Source organism: Brachyhypopomus gauderio, unplaced genomic scaffold (assembly GCF_052324685.1).
Source record: "Brachyhypopomus gauderio isolate BG-103 unplaced genomic scaffold, BGAUD_0.2 sc65, whole genome shotgun sequence".
In the NCBI taxonomy this organism is placed as follows: Eukaryota; Metazoa; Chordata; class Actinopteri; order Gymnotiformes; family Hypopomidae; genus Brachyhypopomus; species Brachyhypopomus gauderio.
In genome coordinates this window covers 1055176-1068754 of record NW_027506886.1, presented here as the reverse complement: position 1 = coordinate 1068754, position 13579 = coordinate 1055176, and the positions used below count along the sequence as shown (strand labels likewise).

The 13579-nt window shown below is 39.5% G+C and overlaps 3 protein-coding genes across 3 annotated transcripts; all 3 read left to right on the top strand.

Moving 5' to 3' along the window:
• Positions 1-776: 776 nt before the first annotated feature.
• ndufa7 (NADH:ubiquinone oxidoreductase subunit A7) lies at positions 777-2646 on the top strand. The gene is made up of 4 exons (XM_076988976.1): positions 777-951; positions 1174-1223; positions 1423-1560; positions 2484-2646. Exons 1-4 carry the CDS (start codon positions 901-903, stop codon positions 2569-2571), a joined length of 327 nt encoding a protein of 108 aa, XP_076845091.1. The 5' UTR covers positions 777-900; the 3' UTR covers positions 2572-2646.
• A 1900-nt stretch (positions 2647-4546) lies between these two features.
• On the top strand, positions 4547-7480 carry LOC143490318 (taste receptor type 1 member 1-like). Its single transcript, XM_076988984.1, has 5 exons — positions 4547-4844; positions 4947-5690; positions 5900-6109; positions 6317-6437; positions 6544-7480. Exons 1-5 carry the CDS (start codon positions 4560-4562, stop codon positions 7476-7478), a joined length of 2295 nt encoding a protein of 764 aa, XP_076845099.1. The 5' UTR covers positions 4547-4559; the 3' UTR covers positions 7479-7480.
• A 362-nt stretch (positions 7481-7842) lies between these two features.
• Positions 7843-12246, top strand: tas1r2.2 (taste receptor, type 1, member 2, tandem duplicate 2). The gene is made up of 6 exons (XM_076988983.1): positions 7843-8141; positions 8605-8902; positions 9043-9777; positions 9883-10095; positions 10185-10305; positions 11315-12246. The coding sequence occupies exons 1-6, from the start codon at positions 7963-7965 to the stop codon at positions 12244-12246; spliced, it is 2478 nt and encodes an 825-aa protein (XP_076845098.1). The 5' UTR covers positions 7843-7962.
• Positions 12247-13579: the final 1333 nt, after the last annotated feature.

Here is a 13579-nt window from a genome sequence, read left to right as displayed (position 1 = left end):
TGTGATGTTGTACTGAAAGCCAGACAATTCATTGAGGCGCTGAGGCTGCCAAATGTGTATTGGCACTTTATCAGTATGTCCTGTTGAGCAAATTGCTTGGGCACTGTTAGGACCCTCAATCAGTTTTGTACATCAGGAGCAGCTTTGTGAGGTTAAATGGTATAAATAGCAGAACATCCTAATCTTATTTTGTCACACAATTTTGATTGTAGCCTTCGTTACAATGTTTATGCCAGTCTGTTTACCATCATTTGAGCAGCCCTGAATTAAGCTATTAACCTTAAATCTTGCTCAAATAAGACCATGTTTTATGAGTTTCGTACAATTTATTTGCTACTGTGTATAAAAGAACATAACACAAAACACTGTGTAATATTTAAATACGCCTATTGACTCTTAAATGTTTAATTATTACACTAGTATTAAGAGCACTGTATTAAGTAAACAATAAATATCCTAAATTGGTCTGAAACATGCAACAGGGCTCCCCCGCGACTGTATTCTCTGTTTTTATGTAGCTACATAAATAGACTTTCTCGTTTACTATGTCTGCAAACTTTGAATCACTAACAGTTTAGCATTACGTTGTTTTTTAGGGGTCAGTTGAACCAGCACATTCTTCTGAAAACCTCAACGAGCAGTAAACGCGTGAGCCTACTGCAGTTTTCCTGCGAAGCCAATGGGGGGCGATAAGCTCACTTTTAGCTTCCGGTCGTAATTGTTAGGGATAGAGAAGAAATTAGCGCTTTCCGTTTCGACGGCTTTATAAACAAAGGCCGCCGACTGATCTCAGTTCAGTTTTGTTCAACTACGTGTCCGTTGAGGGATGTGTTGAGTCATAAACCACGTCTGATTCTGATACAGCCACAACGAAGGCAGATTTTCACCTTGAGATCCGCTATGGCGACGGCAACTAAGATTATTCAGCGACTACGGAACTATTTAGCAGGAGTAAGCGATCTAATTAATTACAAAGAGCAGGTTCACGAAAGATGTCTTATCGGTGTAGCTTATATAGCTAATGTTAGGTAAATTGCTAGCGGCAGCGACATCGCTTAGCCACTCTTCGCTTAGTATGAGTCGCTAAACCCAATGTCATGTTCTCCTCTGGCCAGGCAGCTGGTTAACTAATATGAGCCGCTAAACCCAATGTCATGTTTCTCCTCTCCGCAGCGCAACCTCCAGGAGAAGCTTCAGTTACGTTACGGTGAAATCGCCAAGAGGTAAAGAATGCAAGCTTTCCTTTCCTCCGTGTTGTGCACACTGGTTTTTTTTTTAAACATGACGACTAAGTTAGAAAATAATGTTTTTTTTAATCATATGTTTCTCTAAATGTGTTTTAATAAGTCACTGTTGGTAAACAACTAGGCCTATGGCTTCCTCATGAGACGTCTGACACATTTCACCTTGTTCTGATGTCAGGACTCAACCGCCTCCCAAACTTCCAGTTGGTCCCAGCCACAGATTTGCCAATAACTACTACTGTACAAGAGATGGAAGACGGGAGGCAGTTCCACCAACTATTGTAATGTCTTCTCAGAAGTCCTTAGCAGCTGGAAGGTAATCGGCTTACTTAAGAACTTAAAGTTCAGCTTATTTGTGGCTCCCCCCCCCCCCCCCCAAGCTTAACTGGGTGATCTGCAGGCGACATGGGCATTGTGAATTAAAATTTCCTTTCACTTTGTTACTTTGCAAAAATGTTTGTGCCATGGTATATCAGGACCCTTCCCCTGAATGTCTTATGGGTAGGATGGTATGCTGACATACATACCATATACTCGGAATACACATATACTCGAAATTATTCCAAGTAATTCGCTTTTTATCTCATTAAAAGAGATGGTACCGTGTTTGGTAACAGCACAAGAGCGCAGTAAGCGCTAGTTAGGTTAGATATCTTCGTTAACTAACTTATGTTCATGACGTGCTGCAGAATTCACTTAACATTAGCTAGCAATAAAGGTGACATCACGCTGAGTTGTTTGATTTGTAAGTGATATATAAAAACAATTGATAATCAAACTTTGATGGCTTTCTTTAATTAATTCAAAACACAATACTTGTACTTTTTTATTTTCAGTACTTGGGTAATACATTTTAGAATAAACTACTTACAAATTTTTTGATAGAGTACTTGTACTTTTACTCAAGTATGGGTCTCTACTTTATACAACACTAATATAGAATGCTAAAGTTCTGGAAACATGATTGGTCATGCTATTTTGTACACAACCTGTCGCAAAGTTGAGAACTTCATAAAGGTATCAGTGGTTTAGATGCTGAAGTGCACCAAGGTCGTTGAGACTGCTAAATGGACGCGTTTGTCCATTTATATCGTTTATAATTTAGAAGTAGGATTTTTGTAGGAATATTGCAGATGTTCATATGTTAGTTACTGACTTTACAAAGCACTTGGCTTTTGTGTTGACAACAATAGGATCCAGTTAGCTCAGATGTTCTGTTTCTCTGTTTATTTTTCACAGTGAAGGCCCAGAGAAGACCAAACTTCCTGTCCTGCCTGGGCCACTTCTGAAAGAGCTCCCGCTGTCCCGTGATGAGCCGTACCTCTGAGCCAGTCTTAGTGTTATGATAAAGTCATTGATGAAACGTGTATCTTATTCTTAGTAAACTCTCTGTATATACATATTCATGTGTGTTTGTCAATCATTCAGTGCTTGTTGACATTTTGTTAGAATAATGGAGAATGCAGGAAATGGCCTATCCACCCACTCCACATGGAGATGTAGTGTAAACATGACGAAGGGATGACATGGTGCTGAAATAAAGCTTATAATATTATTAGTCAATGTTTCATTCTTGGGGCACTTTGAAAGGTCAACCAGTCAGTGATCTGGATATTCGTAAAGGATAGTGCATATGCCCTTTTCATCCTTTTCAAATGCATGAGCCACTTTTCATGGAATGAAATGGCAACATTGAAATGAAACAAAATGTATGTTTTGACAGGGACTTGGATGAGATTATTTAACGTTACAGTCATGCTTTGAATAGACACAATATACATGAAATATACAGGACACAAATACTATGGAGTTATGCACAAATACTAGCAGGATTTTTACAGTCTAACCCTATCTCTACCCTAAAGAATGTTTCCACAAAATGTCCTTGGAAATTCATACTGTTAACAAATTTAGAGAATATTTGACTTTCATTGAATTTCAAGTTACAAGTTGTGACCAAGATTTAACACTAATCTGCTTTGAACTGAATTTAGACTTTATGGGTTCCAAAGCAGTCATCACTGATTAGGATTTCTGGATAAAATAAGATTTAGACAGTATTAAGACAACTGCGAAGCAAAAGTAGGTTATATTGTTATTTATATCTTTCATGTCATTTCAGATGAGATCATATTTGTATTTCCCTGCATAAAGATTGTGCTGATGGCAGCTTGAAAATACACAATTGCAGGCAGGGATCCTTGCTATACCCTGAAGGTATGCACAGTTGACAGCCAATCAGGTGATTTGCTGCATGATTCCACAGCAATTTCTAAAATAGAGTTTGAAATTAATGATACATTTTGATGATGTCTTTGTGATCTGTAAGTTGTACAGTAAATATACAAACAAAATGTTTATTAGAACCACCTTGTAGGTGTACAATTAATGACTATTATCTATCTTGCCTCACGTGGTTTATGTTAGTCCTCCAGCTCTTGATCAATTTTGTGATCGATTTATGATGACAGAATCACTTTTGACTGGATAATTATGGATGACTCATAACTCTCAGCCCAGCAGTGACATATGAAAACTCCAGCAGCAACACTGCTGTGACTGACATGCTCATGATATCCAAATACCCAAACCCATACATGCATACGATCCAAATAACATCAGGTCATAAATGGTACTGTGGTGAGAAACCAACCAGGCAAGAACGAGATTAAAGGGGATGGGCAAATTGCAAGACAAGAGCTCAGCTAAACACTGTAATTATTCACCTATAAAATGTAGCTAACAATATGTTTTAGAAGTTTCGTGTGAAAATATCAAGTGTTTTCTAGGTACTGAGTCAGTGTCTCTGGGCGCATATGCAAAATTGCATTTGCCTTCAAATGCAAATTAGATTATGTAAAGTAGTCCAAATGATCTTGGCAGCTTCTGTCTAATTGTTTGCCATAACTAGCATTCTGTTTGGTATATTGTTATACTTTCATTACAAAGGACAATGATGTGTTCTGTCATTTTAGGCTGTCTTTTGAATTTTGTTGTTTATGTTTTTGCCAAACATGATTGTGAAGAATCTGAGTTCACCTCACAAGCGGACTATATAATCGGGGGTGTTTTTTCTGTGCATTCAGTCACTGACCCAGTGATCCTGAGTTCTCCTGTGGCACTCGATTGTTTGACGTAAGTATTTAAAACTCTCACATAATTGTTCTTTGGTGTAGTTTTGAAGCTGCTGTTAAGCACATGAAAGGTAGTAGTGGCAACAGGAGTGTGCGATGCGTATCATGAAAAGTCAATCTTGAACCTTCCTAGTCTTCAAACACTTTACTCTTCCTCTGCCAACTCAGGACTCCATTTTCAATGCCGGATTATCAGAAGCTTGAGGTGATGAGGTTTGCTGTGGAAGAAATCAATAATTCCTCTGCCCTGTTGCCCAATGTTTCTCTTGGCTATAAGATCTTTGACATTTGCTATTATATTCAGAATTTACCCTCATATCTTGATTTCATCTCTCTGAATGGGCCAATAAACGTGGACCCAAATGCTAAGGACCAAAGGCACAGTGTTATTGGTGTTGTGGGTCCTTACGGAAGTGAAGAATCCTTGGCGGTTGCGCCCTTGTTCATGATGGACCTAATTCCAATGGTATGTATTTTTGATCAACTCACAATAAAATAGTATAATAGTACATATTGCATAAACACATGTAAATACATGAGTTCTCCCCTCCCCTCTCCCGCCCAACAGATTAGCTATGCTGCTTCAAGCTCCACGTTAAGTAACAAGTTACTATATCCATCTTTTTTGAGGACAATACCAACCAATAATAATGAAATACAATTGATCATTCAACTCATACAATGGTTTGGATGGAACTGGGTGGCTTTTATTGGCAGTAATGACGAATATAGCCAAAATGGACTTGAGTTATTTCGCCAGAACATTAATGGTGCTGGTATATGCTTGGCGTACACAATTGAACTTGATACAGATTCAAATAATGAGGAGATACTACAAAAGATTGATGCACTGAGTATTAATGTAATCATAGTTTTTACCCTGGAAGACTTTGCCAGAGATTTAATTAGAGCGGCCATAAAGATCAATATACAAAACAAAGTCTGGATAGCAGGTGATGCATGGTCTATGGACAACGAGCTCTCGGGTGTACCCGGGATTGGGCAGATCGGAACAATTTTTGGAGTATCCGAACTTACAGTGAATTTAAAAGGTTTTGAGGACTTTGTCTATCAATCACGATTGACTGAATCTGAGGATTGTGGGAGCTATCAGGACAGGCCAGCTGGAGCGACCTGCAATCAAGCTTGTGAAAACTGCACAAGCTTGAGTCCCGAGGCGATTCTGAAGGAAAGTCCAGCGTTTTCTTTTGCTATCTACTCAGCCGTGTACACCCTAGCCCACGCTCTGCATCACGCACTTAACTGCAGTGCGTTGGGGTGTGGCACAGTTCGGAATATCCCACCTAATTTGGTAAGCATCTATTAGTGTAAGGGTTCATATCACAAACAAGAAGGGTATTCACTGAATGTTTAATTGTAACTGCACAGGAATGCAATTAATTTTGATCATTTTTACACTAATCCAAAGACTACTAAACAGTGTTTCAAAAAACACAGGTCAGTCAAAATGACATCTAAGCATCTAAATTGCAAATTAATTTTTTGCTCTTTTCATTTAAGCTTCTACAAGAAGTGAAAAGGTCAAACTTCACATTGCAAGACAGATATATTGTATTTGATAAGAATGGAGATCCAACTGCTAGTTTGTCTGTGGTGCTCTGGAGACCGGATAAAGTCCCCTTCTTTCAGACAGTTGGGACATATGAAACACACCCAACTCTTCAGTTTACTTTAAACACTTACTTGATTCCTTGGTATCAAAATGGCACTGTAAGTTCTCAATGTTGATTTATTTGTTACATTGAACTGATTAAACTGATTAAAAATACTTTTTTTAATTAAAAAAATGATTTTTTATCCAAATGTATTCAGACCTGATATATGAAGAATCTAAAGAAATATCTAACTGTCATCAGATATGCAATGAATATAATCAGAACCCTCAAATAATTATATATTTGTTTCTATATTTTCTAGGTTCCTTTTTCTAATTGTTCTGTTGAATGTGACACTGGTTTCGCAAGAGTGCAACAGTCATTACAGAAGTGCTGTTTTCAGTGTAAAAAGTGCCCAGCCAACACTTATATCAACACCACAGGTACTGTAGTGGACAGTTTGACCTACTTTTTCATTTCACTTTGATCATTAACATTATAGAACATTTTTTGCTAACGATCAATTTGCCTTCTGCCATTTTGTGTCAGTGGACCATTACACCTGTGTGCCATGTAAGGAAGGCGAGTGGTCTGAGGAGCAGAGCACGTTCTGTAGCAAGCGCTCCATCGTTCTTCTCACCTACCAGGACCCTCTCTGTATCCTCTTTCTGCTGTCTTCGGCATCCTTCATCATTCTCACCATTGGACTCCTCATCCTCTTTGCCTGCAACTACAACACCCCGGTGGTGAAGTCTGCTGGGGGTGCCATATGCTTCCTCATGTTGATATCCTTGAGCGTGTCTAACATTGGGGCCTTTTTCTATTTCGGAGTTCCTCGCCCGATGAACTGTGCCCTGAGGGACGTGCTCTTCATCTTCTTCTACACCGTTTGCCTTTCTTGCATGGCTGTCCGCTCCTTTCAAATCGTTTGCGTCTTCAAAATGGCAGCCAAGTTTCCAAAGGTCTACAGCTGGTGGGTGACATACAATGGCCAGTGGCTTTGTCTCGCCGTATACACTGTTCTGCACTTCGTTGCCTGTGGGACATGGATGTTGTTTGGGAGGCCCAAGCCCTACAATGACAACACGTCTTTTAACGATCAGACTATTCTCACCTGTGACATAGGGACTCCAGCCGCATACGTCCTTGTTTGGTCCTTCCTCTGGTTTCTTAGTGTTCTGTGCTTTTGTTTCTCCTACATGGGAAAAGATCTCCCAAAAAACTACAATGAGGCCAAGTCCATCACATTTAGCCTGGTTTTATTTTACCTGGGCTGGATTGGATATTTCACAGCATACATGATGTTCAGAGGGCCATATATACAGCTCTTTAATGCAACCACACAGCTGTCCAGCTCATACGCCATTGTAATTAGTTTCTTCATCCCGAGGTCCTACATCATTATCTTTCAACCACAAAAAAACACACATGCATACTTTCAGACTTCGATTCAGACTTACACCAAGACTATAAGCAGAATGTAGAATTATACCATGCCACTGAATTATGACCTTTATTGTCTAGTTGCCATTTTGTAAGTAATAATAATTTAAAACTACTCTCATGATCCTCCTAAATGAAAGATAAATACTGAGTAAATGAATGCTTGTATCTCCCCACTTATTGAATGTATTTTCAATAGATTTTATAATTCAACAAGTATAAATGTAATTTTGTTTTTTGTTTTTTTAAGAAAGAGAAATTCACAACATCGCCTTCAACTTGCTCTGTATTTTGTTTCTAATTCTAGAGTATGTTCAGCATAAACTTTGTTAAAGAGTAAAGACATGTATGAATGTATCTTAGGCTGTAATATGTAAAGTCTGTGTGAAATGATGCGCGTAGTGGTTTTAATCAAATTGGCACGGATTGTCTGCATGTAAAGTGGACACGGATGTTACATCCCCATTTCCTGGGAGCTTCTCACAACACGGCGCTGTGTCACGGGATGACACCTCGTGTCACACCATGCACTGGCTCACTGTTTATCTTTTTCTTTTGGATGTTTCCATTCGTCTCTTTTTCAAAATCACTTGCTCAGCATCCGACTTTAGGCTGCAGGGAGATTATATTTTGGGTGGATTGTTTTCATTAAATATTCTTCAACCAAAACGCCAGGTCTACCCAGTGGCCCTTGAGTGTCAGAGGTAGGTGGTTCTTTCTCTAACCTTCAAACAATTTGGTATTGAAATGTTTGTACACTGTAATATGGTTATGCATCAAGATGCACGCTTAAACTGGTAGTTGAGTAGTTTATAGATGCATAGAACACAATATGTTACATTAATTTCATCTTTGAAAAACTGGACCATTCATTGGCAGGTTAACGTGCCCCAATCAAGACATGTTAGCATGTCAAGAATGACATTGTACATAACCAATTCACATGAAGGACCTGTGTACATTAAAGTTAGAATCAGTTCTCAATTGTTGCAAATACCTGAAATGTAGTTTTTGGAATCAGTTTGTCGGTGCAAATTAAATATTGGTTTGTATATCTAACATCATTCCTGGTGAATACATGGTTAGACAACATATTTATGAGAAAAACGTGTCTTTTTATCAGGATCTTGAAAAGATTTTTTCAGTCTTCTTCTGCTCCTGCTGCAGGTATGATTTTGATGATGCGTCATATCAGATGCTCCAGATGATGAGGTTTGCTGTTGAGGAGATCAACAACTCCTCCAGTCTTCTGCCCAACGTTTCACTCGGCTATGAGATCTTTGCCCACTGCTCAAATACACAGAATTTCCCCTCTGTCTTTTCTTTTATCTCTCAAAATGGATCAGTTCCAGTGAACAGACGTCGCGACGACTATCAGCCTAAAATTATTGCTCTTACGGGTCCATATGAAAGCACTGCAACTATTACTGTTGCCCCGTTTTTCATGGTGGACCTCATTCCAATGGTAAAGAAAATAAGTATACTCCCACTATCTCATTCTGTGCTCACATTAGATTGACAACCTGGACTCATGGTTACCACAGAACTGTATTTCAGTTTTCACCTGTTTGTGTGATTTCACTTTTCTATTCTTTTTATTTGTAGGTGAATTATGGGTCATCAAGTTATGAATTAAGTAATAAAAAACTATACCCTTCCTTTTTAAGAACAGTGCCTAGCAACAAAGACTTGATATGGATAATTATTCTCATTATTAAACAGTTTGGATGGAACTGGATTGCTTTTATTGGCAGCAAGGATGACTATAGCCAAGATGGCTTAAATTTGTTTTACCAGTACAGTAGACAACATAATATCTGCCTGGCTTATCAAGAATTACTTTCCCAAAACTCAGATTATTATTTAACACTTCAGAAAATTGAAAAACTCAACATAAAAGTCATTGTAGTTTTCTCTATACAAAAAGTAGCAGAAAGCATAATCAAATCAGCTATAAAGAAGAACATCAAAAATAAAGTTTGGATCGCCGGTGAGGGTTGGTCTATGAGCAAACACCTTCAAAATGAGCCTGGAATTGAGAACATTGGGACGATTCTTGGCATTACAGGAAAACTGATGGAGCTGCCTGGATTTAACGAGTTTGTCTACAGAACACATGGCAAGAGTGACACCGAGTCTGTGGGGTACGAAGAGCAAGGCACATGTAATCAAGTATGCGAGAAGTGCGCAAACGTGAGCTCAGAGGAGATCATCAGTGAGAATCCCTCATTCTCGTTCCCCGTTTATGCTGCGATCTACACTATTGCACATGCTTTACACAATTTTTTACACTGTGATGCAAATGGTTGCAACAAGAGCATACCTGTTTACCCCTTCATGGTACGTCGAATTTGTTGAAATGTTATTCTCGTGATGCATCCTGGATGTTTTTGGAGAGTTTTGTACACATGTGTGAAATGCAGCGTTCTGTCTGATGTTCTGTAGCTTCTGAATGAAATGAAGATACTGGATTTTTCTCTCAATGGCCAGGAAGTAAGATATGATCAAAACGGGGATCCCTGTGTCAGTTATGGAGTTGTTCTCTGGCACACTGAAGCCAGTCCCCCATTTGTTGAGATGATTGGTGAATACAACACATATCCAGAAATTACTTTCACCATCAACAAGTCCTTCTCCAGCTGGGTTAGTGATACCTCTGTAAGTTAAGTCAAACCCTCACTGAACGTCTACAGCATCACCACAGGGTTCTCCATAAATGTTGATAATGAATCTCTCGTCCTTATAAGGTACCTTTCGGAAAATGCTCCGCTGATTGTAAGGAGGGGTATCAAAGGGAAAAGGATAAGAATCAAGCATGCTGTTTCCAGTGTAAGATCTGCCCAAGTGGCACCTACATAAATGTTACATGTAAGTAATTCCTGATTTGGGTTTTCATGCTTCTCTATTAATTAATACCTGTTATGAATCATATAACTAGGCAGTTAGAGCTGCTTCGCACGTGTACCACAGCCCCCTAGTGTGTGTGTGTGTGTGTGTGTGTATGTGTGTGTGTGTGTGTGTGTGTGTGTGTGTGTGTGTGTGTGTGTGTGTGTGTGTGTGTGTGTGCGCGCGCGCGCGTGTGCGTGTCAATTACGATTGGGGTGCATGGACGTAATTTTGATTTCATAGGTGGGGGGGGACACAAATGGGGGTGCTGGTGCAGTCGGAGCGGCCGTTTTCTGCATGGTCCTAGCGCTAGATTCGTCGCTATTTAAATATTTGGTTTTAACTGTAAAATCTGGGGGGGACCAAAACCGGCTTTTGAAAAAGTGGGGGGGGGGGGGGGGGGGGACATCTTACCCCAAACGCACACTGTTAGTCGTAGTACACCGAACAGTAAAATGTAATTAAAACTGCTGATATAACGCATCTTTCGTTTAGCAGAAAACTTTTTTTGTAAGCAAGTGCACGTTCACTGCCTGTGATGCTGACGTAATTGCTCGAGCATGTGCCACAGTAACTGTACAAGCCTGCGCGTGCGTTCCGGACGAAATTTGGATAGTTTAATCCACGGACGTAATTTGGGGGGGGGAAGACATGTCCCCCCACTTTTTCAAAAGTCCCCCCCAGTTTTTACGGTTAAAACCAAATATTTAAATAGCGACGATCCATGTCCCCCCACTTTTTATTACAAAATTACGTCCATGGTTTAATCAATGTCTTTTTAAATTAATGTCTTTTTTGTGATATCACAAAATATAAAGAGCGAAGAGAGTAGCCCTACCTATACATCGGGTAGGGGGGGTTCTTTGTTCAATCTTGTTACTTTCATGTGGGCACAATGATTACAGTTCATTTCATATGTTCCTGTAAATAGATCTTTATATTGAATTCGGAGTTGGTACTAACGTGTTCAATCTGTTTTTCCTTATCTCAGACCCCTACATTTGTGTCCCGTGTAATGCAGACGAGTGGTCGGAAGAGGGAAGCATAAACTGTGAGAAGCGCTCCGTCATGTATCTTTCGTTCACAGCTCCTCTGTCCATACTGGTCATGCTCTCTGCTGCCTCGCTGGTCGCTTCTTGTATTGCAGTTACAATCCTTTTTTCCTTCAATTATCACACGCCAGTGGTGAAGTCTGCTGGTGGCAGTATGTGTTTCCTTATATTAGCCTCATTGACTATGGCCAGTTTAAGTGTTTTCTTTTTCTTTGGACAACCAACAGTGCTGCACTGCGTGTCTAGAAATGTCATGTTTTACTTTTTCCACTCCGTCTGTTTCTCCTGTATGGGTGTGCGCTCTTTTCAGATTGTCTGTGTGTTCAAAATGGCTTCGAAGTTTCCCAAGGTTCACAGATGGTGGGTCAAGTTCAATGGCCAGTGGCTTGCTGTGATTTTCACATGCATTGCTCAATTAATTTGTTGCATTTTATGGGTAACCATCCAAACTCCTGCTCCATTCAGAGACGAATCATCTCATAAAAACGAAATAATTTTGGGCTGTTCATCGGGGGCCCTAGGGCCGTTCTACACGATGGTATTTTTAATTTGGTTTCTCAGTGTTCTTTGTTTTGTCTTCTCCTACATGGGCAGTGACCTACCAAAAAACTATAATGAGGCTAAATCGATAACTTACAGCATGCTTTTATTCTATATTAGCTGGTCCTTCTACTTCACAACAGAAATAGCATATGTGAGTGTGTATGTTCAACTGTTCCATGCAATAGCCCAGCTATCAAGTTTATTTGGTATCTTACTGAGCTATTTTATCCCAAAGTGCTATGTCATTATTTTCCAGCCAAAAAAGAACACTCAAGCTTACCTTCAGACATGTATCCAGAACTACACCCAGACCATCAGTCGGATGTGAGCTAAGGGCACGGACGTAATTTTGGGGGGGGACGGGGGGGACATGTCCCCCCCACTTTTTCAAAAGCCGGCTTTAGTCCCCCCCAGTTTTTACGGTTAAAACCAAATATTTAAATAGCGACGAATCTATGTCCCCCCCACTTTTGAAATCAAAATTACGTCCATGGCTAAGGGAGGGATGGCTCTTATTGTGCAATAAAAGCGCCACCTGCTTTTGACCTTAGTGCGGTTCATCTGAGGTAGAACAAATACTAGAAAGGCAAAACTGTATAATTATAACTTGTTGATAATATAGTAATTTATCTGAGTGTTATATTTTATATATTATTTTACTATTCATTTTACATATTTGAAAACAAAATACTTTTAAGTTTAGATCAATTCTTAAAAATAAACCAGGGCCTGCTGTAAATAGTGCATTAGTTTAGCCTTTGATCTGTATACCATGTTTCATAATGGTGTGTGTGTGTGTGTGTGTGTGTGTGTGTGTGTGTGTGTGTGTGTGTGTGTGTGTGTGTGTACACAAAGTCAACTATAGCTATAATTCTGTTTTTTAAGTACCATTGCATACAAATGTATAATATACCATCATTATCATTATGTAATAGATTGTATTTGGAATTAATCACCATTAAATATAAACTAAGTAATAGTTTTCCCGTTTTTTTAGTTAAATTATACTTCTCCCTTTCGAGCATGTACGTACAAAACTGTGAAGGGTTCGTTTTAGCTATCTTCTCAGAAAATTACATCCACTTTCTAGGACCTGAAACCTACACTGAAACCTCCACTTGAAATATAGGGTACTTAGAAATGAGTCTCGTTATGATATTTAATTATCATAGATCATTTTCTCCTCAAGCTAAGCCGCCATGAAATTAATTTATGTCGTTATTTAAAAAGCTGAGATGTTAAATACGAGCCAATTTGTAGCGTATGTTTGCATGACTGAGGAGTTCCCTAACAGGTTTTAGTCAAACCCATTAGCAATGCCCTGAGGGTGGCCGGGGGAGAGAGCAGTCGCCCTGGGCTCTGCTCATTTGAATGCTCAATTGCTACTTTGTTCCCCCACTGAAGGCTCCGGCATGTGGAACGGGAGGATGAACCGTGAAGCCAGGAACGAATCGTTTTAATGGTGAAGCCCAGCGTGGCATATGGCGCTTTCTGCTAACTGAACGCTGACAGCAACAAATTGTCGATTTCATACCAATTTCTGTTGAGGTAGAGGTACATGCCACCCACGCAGTTTGCGGCTGACACGTTTGAATGACATATTTCGACTTTTCCTTTACAAGAAAGTAGGCCCTAAGAAAATACAAAAATACCTTGCGTCT